The sequence below is a fragment of the Eumetopias jubatus genome, unplaced genomic scaffold, assembly GCF_037043125.1.
Source record: "Eumetopias jubatus isolate StellerSeaLion01/CBP00866 unplaced genomic scaffold, mEumJub1_p1.0 scaffold_10, whole genome shotgun sequence".
Lineage (NCBI taxonomy): Eukaryota > Metazoa > Chordata > Mammalia > Carnivora > Otariidae > Eumetopias > Eumetopias jubatus.
Genome location: NW_028274816.1, coordinates 128,239,600 through 128,249,641, shown reverse-complemented (window position 1 = coordinate 128,249,641; position 10,042 = coordinate 128,239,600). Strand labels below are relative to the sequence as shown.

The following is a 10,042-nucleotide window of genomic DNA, read 5'->3' as shown; positions in this document are numbered from 1 at the left end:
AGCCTCTGCCCCTGACAGTGCTGACCCAGCATCACCTGAGGGCTATTGCTAGATCTTAAGGGTAGGCAGGAATTCCCCCAGCCCAGCTGGAGCCTGCCAGAGAGGGGCCTGTGATCAGAGTAACGAAAGTCCTGAGTAGGAATCCAGGTGCCTCTGTTTAGCAGCTCTGTGCGAGAGGGGCTTCCAGGGTTGGAGGGTCCCCGGGGGGGGGGTGTGTTCCTACTTGCACTTCGTGCTCCCCTTAATCTGCCTGTGGTGTTGCCCTCAGCAGACCCATCGCTGTGGCTGCAGGATTCCCTCTGGTCCTGGAAGCCCAGCTGAGGGGGTAGGGAGTGCCGACGATTGTGGGCCAAGAGGGAGCGGGGGGCGGGGGGGGGGTTGTGTAGAGGAACCGGGCCACTGCCAGGCTAGTTTAGCAGGGGCCTTGGTGAGCTTCTTTCAGGTGGAGTCACAGCACAGGAAATTCTGAATGTTCTAGGCAACAGGATGGGGGGGGGTGTGGGGGGGTGCCTTGAGGAGCTTGTAAGGTTCCCTGGACCCAGATTTCCCCATGTCAACCAGTTCTGTTGCTTTGGCAGCTCTGAGTTGCCCTAATGCCCAGAAAGCCCGTGTCTAGACCAGACCACATGCTGTGGCTGGAGAGCGCTCCACCTGGAGCCACTGACGATGGGGGGCCGTAGTCCTCTGGGGTGGGGGACGGCAGGTGGAAACCTGCTATTATGGCTGGGCCCTTTCCATGCCTCAGCCGCTTTGGTCCCTCCTGACAGTGTCCTCACACCCCAGCCTGAAGCAGGCAGCCTGGAGGGCTCCGTGGGAGCCAGGAACCAGAGCCAGAGGGGCAGGGTTCTTCCCCACTGGCTGGAGGGCCCAGGACGCTCCTACAGATTCCCATTCAAGCACCAACTCATCATTGTAGCTGGTCAAGAGGGCAGGCAGGCTGGGGAAGGGGTGGGACAGGGACCTAGGTCCGGAGGCTGGACAGGTCATTGGTCGGTCTGGGACAGGACCCCTGGCTCTGAGGTGAGGCCCCCCCCCCCCCGCCCCACTGAGTACTCAGGGTCTGGCTGTCACACCTGCCCCTGGCCAGCCCACAGCAGAGGTCCCTCTCTCCTGGAAACTTTGGTTCTCTGTTCTCACCAACCTTGTCTTGCGGGGCTGGCCCTCCTTACAGCTCAATTGTGGAGCTTCTAGAATTTCCCAATACACAAAGTCACTCCATGTCCAGTGCCAGCCCACAAGCAGCCCCCAGAGCCTCAGGCATTGCCAAATGCTGGGTTTATTGGTCTGTTAACACTGAAGAGTATAGTTTCTGAGCCAAAAACACATACACACTCTGCTTCTCACAAAACCACTGAATCACTAAGGCACGCACACAATGGCCACCATGCTTGGTGGCAGCCAAGGACTCACGGACAACAGGGGTAGGCAATGGGGCGGCTGGCCCCCAGACTGGCTGTGCAGTGCCCAGGAGAGGGGTGGGCTGGGGAGACTGTGCTGGATGCAGAAGGGCCGCGGGGCCCTTTCCCGGCTTCTCAGATGCAGGGAGTCTCCAGACCGAAGGGACTGCTGCACAGGCCCTGGCCCCTGTGGCAGAGTGGCCTCCTCGCCCCAGGGCAAAGCCCCGGCCTCAGGTGTTTAGGGGCGGAGGGGGTGTGGGGACGGCACAGCAAGCAGCGCGCTAGGAGCTAGGCCCTTCCCAGCACCCCTGGGTGAGGCTCCTCCAAGGGCGCTTCCAGGCCTCTTGGCCTCTCCGCACCCTCAGCAGCCCGTGGCCGGCAGAGCTAGCCTTGCTTCTCACCAGGGACAAACAGGGGAGACCCAGGCATCCTCCCCTGCCCCCAGACCCAGGGCCTCAGCAGGTGCCTGAGATGGGCAATGGGCTGTCCCAAAGCGCAGGGCCTGTCCCTGAGAGGAGGCTATGAGAGGGTTTCTTCTCCGCTCAAGAGCCCCCCTGGGATTCCTCTGCAGCGAGAAATGCCCCCACCGCGCTCCAGATCACCCAGCGGGCAAAAGCGTCACTTACACAGTTGTCAGGGAAGGGACTAATGCATAAAGCGAGAGCCAGGCGGTGAGAGGGGACCCGTTCAGGTGCACGTGGGTGCCCTGGGCGGGCCGGGCCGGGCTCACCGCGGGCGGCCAGAGGCAGTAGCAGCGCCGCTGAGGTGGGCTGCTCCTGCACCCGTTCTGGCTGCCCCCACGGGGGCTGCGCTGGGCACAGGCATGCCGCCTGCCAAGGGACTCGAAGAAGAGGTACAGCACGGAGTCCGTTGGCTCACATGACCTGCGCCGGCTGGGGCCAGGCAGCTCCAGCCCTGTTAACTCTCCTAGGAGAGGCCGAGGCTACAGGTGACAGGGGCTTATTCCCAGGTGTTGGAGACGGGAGCAGAGTAGGTGTCCCCCAAGGCAGCCGCTCCCTGAGGCCAACCCACCCCCTCCCTACCCCTCCCCGGCCTGAGGCATCCAGGCCCCTGACTCGCCCCCCTCGCAGGGCCAGCACTGCCCGGAGTCGGATCTCAGGCTCACAAGCACTTTGTTAGGAACTCAGGTGGGCAGGCGGGGCCAGCTGGGGGTCGGGCAGCCTCAGCAGCGCTGCCCTGCACCTCTCCCTGTGCGGCCCGGGGGCCTGGAGCCCAGGCCCTAGTTGGCCGCAGCTTCCCGGCCGCAGCCCTCACTTGTTCTCTATGAGCATCTGCACCTTGTGGACGAGCTCCCGGGCAATCTGCAGGATCTCCTGGGCATCGTGATGCTCAGCCCGTTCTGGGGGAAACACACAGACCCTGTGGGGTTGCTGGAGCGGGGGCCGGAGTCTGGGAGGAGCCCGTGGCTGCCCACCCTGCTGTTTCCACCTGCTTCCAGGGAAGGGAGCCCTTCCAACCCTGCCCAGGCCAGGAGTGGAGGCCCCCATGCCGCTGCTGGGGGCAGCCCGGATGGCCGGAGCAGCTCCTACCGTTGAAGAACTTGATGATATCGGTGAAGTCCATGTTGTTGTCCCGGATAATCTCACGGTAGGCCTCCACCAGGGCCAGGGCGATGAACAGGACAAAGTGCTCTGACGAGATGTGCCGGGCCGCCCAGATCACCTCCCACACGGCAAACACATCCTCATAGAGCAGCTCTGGGAATTGCAAGGGGCTAAGGCTGAGCCTGGCTCCCCATGGGTCTCTAGATGGAGCCAAAGGTGGAGACAGAGCTCCAAGGACCCCAGTCCTGGGATTCTCCCCATTACACAGAGCCTAGTCCAAGAGGAGGGTTCCGGGCCCCAGGTCAAGACCCTGCCCTTCCCTAGGTGACTGACTCCTTGCACACCGGGCTCGGGCTGACTTCACACCTGCACTCTTGTCAGCTGGAGCACCTCTACTTGTACAGGCTTTGCTGCTTGAGAAGATTTGGTTTGAAAACAGTTCCCAAAACCACTGGTTTAGGGTGATTGTTGGCAGCACTTGGGAGTCACCGAAGGAGCTTTTAAAATTGTGATTGCCCAGGCAGCCGAGCTTCCTACGTCTGGGGCTAGGTGGGGCCAAGGCGCTGGCATTTCTAAAAGGCTCCCCAGGTGGTTCCAAAGTGCAGTTAGGGTTAGGAACCACTGACTCTGGCCGGGAAGGATCTCCCATGCCCTGACTACTAACCCACACCGCTTACCTCTTTTAAAATCCAGCAAGAACCAGCGGTAACAGAAGTAAAAGTGGGTGTAGTCTCCATTCTGATGCATCAGCTCGAACAGCTCTGAGTCCAGGATCTTACAGAAGTAAAGAAAGGGAGTGGGACTGAGCGCCGCTGCCTCTCCCGGCTGCCGTCCTTGCGCTCGACCGGGCCCCTTGGCTGCTCAGGCCGCCTGCCATCGCTCCCAAGCCCCTCTAGTCTCCTTGGGTGGAGGTTGCGCTCTGCTGCCCCACCCGTCTCTCTGGGAGCTACTCTTTTTGGAATTGTACCATTTTCTGGGTGTTTGATTCACTGTCAACCACACCGCTCACCAGAACTTTCATGAGCACAGTATTCACATGCTGACATTCCCCCTTGATTTGTAACATTGAAACATGGTTCTCAAATGAAAGACACTAAGCTTATATGGAAAGGGCATTGTTGGAACACTCCCTGGCCTCCTGTGGGTGATGGATGAGCCCAGTGGTGCTGGTCACGAGCCCACAGGCAGCTGCTGACCTCACCTGGATGAGGGAGCGCATGTTGGCAAAGTGGGTGTCCATGGCGCCCCCATTGGGGAAGTTCTGGCTCATCCTCTTCATGAGGTGGCTGAAACAGCTGTAGGCCAGCTGATCTGAGGGGAAACGGGAGTGAGGCTGGCAAGGCAGGTGACCCCAGGACCTCACTTCACAGGGGAGTCCTGTGCCCAGGGGACAGGGCTGGCTTACACCCCCACCCTTCCAGACCTAGTGGGGTCTTTTCCTTTCTCCAGCTTGCGTCAGCCCAATCCCAACAGCACTCTGGGAATGTGCTCTACCACCCACTCCCCCACCCCCAGGCTCGGTCCCTCACCGTTGTCCAGGATGACCAGGAGAGGTGCCAGCAGGTCGCACATGCCCTGCACATAACCCACGTCCAGGTGCTCCCACACGTAGCTGAAATGTCGGTATATGGTCACTACAGGGGGAATCCCTGGGGAGATGATCCCTAGAATAGCCTGCTACCCAGAAGTCAGCCTTTCCATGACCCTGAAATACTGGGAAGACCATGGTCAACAGCCCACGACCTCTGTCCTCGAGGCCCTCAGAGGAAGAGACCATGAACTGGCTGGGGCGAGGGCAATCAGCTAGGCTTCCTGGAGGAGTCTGGCTGACGCTGTGATGTGACAGACCTCGAAAAAGGAAGAGGGGTGGGCTGGGGGGCACAGCAGGGAAAGCGTTCCAGGCAGATAGCGCCGAGTGTGATTCAGTGCGAGGGAGAGGAGCAGGGCACCTGCCGGACCTAACCGTTCCCACAGCAGGGCCCCTGCCTCCCACCCTGAACCCCACCCCAGAGTGGCACCTGCACATGATGTCTCTGAGCCTCTCGAGGTTGGGGGATGTGAAGTACCAGTAATTGCGGTCACAGCGCTGCACATCCTTGTCTATACGGTGCAGATTTAAGGCCATAGTATCCAGTAATTCTATCTGAAAGAGCGGGGGGCCCTCAGGAGTGAGTGGGGGCTGGCAGGGATGCCTATATAACCAAGGGACTCTGAGAACAGAGCCCTCCGGGGATGCCGAGGGATGGGCCCAGTGCCCCCTACAGGATGGTCAGGGCACCCCCCACCTGCCACCCACCAGCCCCCGTCCGCAAGCCTCCCAGGGTGCCAGGAGGGCCTCTGGGGCTGGCTGACACAGTGCCCGGGGAACGTCCACGTACGGTGTAGGCAGCAGTGCACACGGCCACCAGCTCGGCCCCTGCCTCCAGCTCGCTGGCCCGCGAGGCCTTGTGCGGGCTGGTGTCCTGGGGCTCGGAGAAAGCGCCGGCTGCTGGGACCAGCCCACTGGAGCCTTCCTCCCCACCGCCATCCTCCTCCTCGAAGCCCATGCTCTGCCCCTCGTCTATGCTCGACTGGATGCCCGAGGTCACGGAGTAATTTCGAGAGGATGGCAGTCCCGAGTCGGGGGAGTCAAACTCCACGGACTGCTGCCGTTCCGCCACGGCGGTGCCCGGGGGCCCCGCTTCCAGCTCCTGCTCAGGTTCGGGTCTGCAATCTTCAGTGCCCGGGGGCCCTGGGGGCTCCAGGTCATCCACAGAGATAAATACCTGGTGGGGGTGAAGAGATGGTGGGGCTCACAGCCCTCCTCCAGCCCCTTCCCTCAGCTTGCTGTCTCCTTCCTGGGGTCCGAAGCAGGCCACGTCACGGCCTCCACACTGCGCCCCCACCCGGCTTGCCAAGCCTCCCCTTCTGACCCACACAGCCAGCTGGAAAGCCATCAGGCTCCAGGCAAACAGGACAACACCATCTTTGGCCCTATCCAGCGCCCCGCCCCGCCCCCCCCCCCCCCCCCCCCGCCCCGGCCCAGCCTCTCTCTGGGGCCTGAGAAAAAGCTGGAAGCACTCCAGGATTCCCGTGGCGGATGCAGGGAAGGACAACTGGAGGCTCAGACACCGGATGGCCAACGTGAGCCACGTGTAGTTCTACAAACACCAGCAGTCACAAGGCTGCCTCAGGGTAGGAGAGCTGTGCACGACCGAAGGCCGCCACGGGCCCTGGTGAGCCTGCTAAGGCAGCCCGGTGGGCGGCAGGCTGGACGTGTGAGGAGAACAAGTTCTTCCTATGTTCAGTACTGGACGTTTAGCAGGAAAGACAGGAAATTTCTCCAGCAATTGCCTAATCAGTTACAGGAGCTTCACACAAGCTCAGGAAGGGGGGTAAGAAGGGCAAGGTAACCTGTTCTAGATTTAAAACAGCCTGCCACTGTCGACAAGTCCTAGGGAAAAGAAAAGAGACACATGCAGATTGTTCTGTTTTTCTATTTGGACTACACAGGGAAAGGGACGCTAAAAGGCGTTTTCACTTTGGCAAGAAGCATGAAGCATTGGGTTAGCATCAGGTAAGGCAGCACCGAGCCTCACGTCGGTGGCAGCAAGGAAAGCTACTGCTGCTCATGGGCTAAGCAGCGAGGGCGCTGGTACGGACTCAGGATGGCACAAAACCCAAAGCCAGAGAGAGAGAGCATGTTCACGAGTAGGGGAGTAAGAACAAGGCACGTGGGAAGGAGCACAAGGAATTCCCTTGGTAGTTATATTTCTTTAAGTCTTGTTCCAGCTTCAGTTCTCTGTTAGTGTAAGGATTTAGTAAAGTAACAAGAATAGACGTTATCTAGAGAGACAATTTTAAAGAAAAAAACATGTAAGTTAATAAAAGAATATCCTTAAAATGGAAACTTCTTATCGTTTCTGGTTTGGCCCCGCAGCCGTGGTCTGGGACTCACTGTTCATCTAAAGGCCGGGGTGATGCCAGAAGGACTATGTAGGCTCTGAACTAGCATATCAGTTCCACGTGGGGAGGGAGGACACCGTGGTGGGTGGGGGATGCTGCCAGTAGGCACCGACGGGGGCCCTCTGAGTGCTGTCCTGGTCTCTGACCAACAGCTCTTGGTGAAACCTCCACGGTCAGAGGGTAGCAGAGCTGAGAGGGACACCAGGGCCCAGAGGAAAGAAGTCATCTTACTGGCCGTGGACCTGGGATTCCAACCCTGCGCTGCCTGTTTCTAGCCTTGAGAGACCTCTCCCTGTAGGAAGGAGTGCCTCCCTAGATCCTGATACATCCTTCTTTCCCTGTTTGCCCATTAAACCAGAACACAGTGTACTATCTCATTTTATTCCTGCAACACTCAAGAGACGGGGGCGGCAGGGGGGGCCGTCATCGGGCTTCTCAGCAGAAGAAAATGAGACACAGACACGTTAAGCCACATTCTCCCAGTGACTCCTAGAGTTCGGGCTGGTGCTCAGGACTCCGCTTTACTCCTATAAAACGCTGGTGGCCCCTGCCCCCGGCTCCCCCAGGTCCCGTCAGGCTCACGTCATTGCTGATGGTGGAATCTCGGTGCACGAGGCGCTGCACGTGGCTGTCGATGCTGCTGCCCGAGGAGAACTTGGTGAGTGGGGCCGGCTGAGCCTCCCGCTCCCGCTGCCTCACCACCGCCTCGCAGGCCTTCCACTCCGCCAGCACCCGCTTGTACCTTGCTGCCACTGCCGAGTCCGCCTGTCTCAGAGCACACCGTGACCATGGAGTGGGGGACCCCGGGGCCCAGCAGCGGGGGGGGCACAGTGGGGCTGCCCTGCTAACGCCTTCCTCCGCCGAGTTTCCTTCCAGCTGGGGCGGCACCGAGGCCGCAGAGGCCCCTTCCTGGGGTCCCTAGGCCCAGCTCCCCAGCTCCCTGCCCCGTGGGAGTGCGGTCCCCTTACCTGCTCCATCTCTTTCTTGCTCATGCCAAACTTGTGGTGGCCAAGCAGAAAGGGCCAGACGTCCTTACGGATCTCATGCTCCACGCCTCCATAGTAAACTTGCCGTAGCAGCTCCAGCTCCTTGTAGTTCTGAGGGACCCAGGAAGTGAAGACCGTACAGCCCCCACAGACACCGCAGCCCAGCTGGGTGACCCTATCCGCCTCCCTCCCGTGGAGTGCTGGGGCTGGGGACAATGATTCCGTCACTCTGCCGAAGCCCAGGCAAACCCTGCTTTGGGATGGGCACGTCCTCCCCGCCCCAGATTACAGCTGGATGAGATCCAGTTCAACCTCCTTCCCTTCCAGGATAGGCAACGGAGCCCAGAGAGATGTAGAGATTTGCCCAAGGTTTCACAATAATGTGGATGCACACGAGAACCAGTCCAGCCCCCTTCCCATGGAAACCCACAGACCCAGCTGTCTGAGATTCTACCATGACCTGGGCCACCCCAAGGCCATCAGTCCCGAGCTCTACGACATTTTACTTGAATGCCCACCTGGTGTATGAGAGCTGCTCCTAGGGCAGGCTGCCCCTTACTCGCTGCTGCTCCCCGACCCCACCAGCCCCTTGACCCAGCCTCTGGCCCTGGCTCCCCAGAGTGTGCACCTTTTCGTCCTTCTGATACTTGCTCCACACATCCTTGGTGAGGCCCCCTGAGGCCCCCGGGGGCCGGGCAGGAGGGATGATGTTGTGACGCACCAGTGCTGACAGATGGGTCCGCACTGTGGACAGGTGGCGGCAGTAGGCCAGCCCTGTGGGGGGCAGGGGGAGCCAGGACCCATGACAATGGCACCTCCCCCAGCTCCCACCCCTCTTGGCCCCACCTCACCCTACACTCACAGCCATAGAAAGCCCGGGACACAATCTGCCTCTTCATGCTCTCACACAGCAGCCTGAGGGGCAACCTGTGGAAATAACCTGGCTCAGAGGGGAGGGGCTATGGCCCCTCTGGTGGGAGGAGGTTGAGAGAGAAGGACATTCTGGCCTGGGGGCAGGTAAGGTGCTTGGGCGGTGTGAGGAGGATCCACTGCCCAGCAGCACCTCTGCGGGCTCCCTGCGTCTGTCGGTCACCCTAAGTAGACCTGCTGGGGACCTAGCCCAGCCCCCAACCACCCAAGGGACTTTGGGCAACTAACTTCACTTCATGTTAGTGAACCTTGGTTTCATGTGAAAATGGAGAGAACCATCTCAGGGTCACGAGGAGTAGCAGGCAAAAAATGAAGTTAGGAGGTAAAAGAGAACAGCCCTATCATCAGGCGCTGGCTAGGACCCTCACACAAATGCTGTTCATACACCATTCCTGGCACATGGCAGATGCGCAGATACCTGGTGTGTGTCCTCAGATGTATAGCCTGAGGGCAGCGTCCATGTCCACACTGGGAAGGACAGCTCCTGCGTACTGAGTAGCTACTATGTGCCGGGCACAGCTCTGGGCGCTCACTGAGTCACACACCTCATTTTGTCCTCACCAGTACCTTAGGAAGCAGGTGGTATTATTCCCATTTTACAGATGAGGAAACTGAGGCTCAGAAACGTAGAGGCTCACAGAGACTCAGTAACTTGTCAAAGTCACATAGGTAGCAGAAGGGAAATAGAACCCAGGTCTGTCCAACTTGAGGCCACCCTGTCACACAAGTGCCACAGCCCCTCAGGGCAGAATGCGCACAGGCAGACCCAGCCACAGGGAGCTGGTGTTCTGGGCCCTGCCCACTCACCGGTCGGGGACACAGCTGCAGCGGCTGGGGGTGGCATATGGGGAGCTGCGGGTAGAGCAGAAGAGGCAGGAGGAGCCCTGGCTGCACAGGGACTCCGGGTGGCAGGCTGGCAGGCTGGGCCCAAAGCCCTGCATTTCGATCATGTCACCAGCATCTGAGGACAGGAAGGGGGCCATGGTCAGGGCCTGGCAGGCCTCCTTCCCACAAGCACCCTGTAGCATGCCCACCTCTGTGCCCAGAGCTGCAGCATGAAGTCACCCACTGGTGGAAAACCACCAAGGTGGCACCTGCCTGATCCAGAGCCCAGAAATGGAAATGGTGGAGAGAGAGGGTGCCTGACACTTCCCACCCTCCACCTAGTCTTTCTGCGTGGGATAAAATACTTGGGCTGAGTTGTGGACACTTGTGTCTG

General features: G+C 59.9%; 1 protein-coding gene across 7 annotated transcripts in view; it reads right to left on the bottom strand.

Annotated features, from left to right (window-relative positions):
* Positions 1-2,446: 2,446 nt before the first annotated feature.
* SGSM2 (small G protein signaling modulator 2) overlaps positions 2,447-10,042 on the bottom strand; it is a 32,958-nt gene continuing 25,362 nt past the window's right edge. For 4 of the 7 annotated variants that reach the window (XM_028109335.2, XM_028109338.2, XM_028109340.2 and 1 more), the window contains 11 exons: positions 9,631-9,784; positions 8,756-8,820; positions 8,522-8,667; positions 7,876-8,004; positions 7,490-7,672; positions 5,341-5,727; positions 4,981-5,105; positions 4,492-4,574; positions 4,164-4,273; positions 3,640-3,736; positions 2,668-3,115 (listed from right to left, as the gene is read on the bottom strand). In XM_028109335.2, the coding sequence (XP_027965136.1) occupies positions 2,748-3,115; positions 3,640-3,736; positions 4,164-4,273; positions 4,492-4,574; positions 4,981-5,105; positions 5,341-5,727; positions 7,490-7,672; positions 7,876-8,004; positions 8,522-8,667; positions 8,756-8,820; positions 9,631-9,784 (1,847 nt within the window). In that variant the 3' untranslated portion in view covers positions 2,668-2,747. Of the gene's footprint in view, positions 3,116-3,639; positions 3,737-4,163; positions 4,274-4,491; positions 4,575-4,980; positions 5,106-5,340; positions 5,728-7,489; positions 7,673-7,875; positions 8,005-8,521; positions 8,668-8,755; positions 8,821-9,630; positions 9,785-10,042 lie in introns of all 7 variants that reach the window. The other 3 variants (XM_028109337.2, XM_028109339.2, XM_028109336.2) reach the window with 2 other exon arrangements.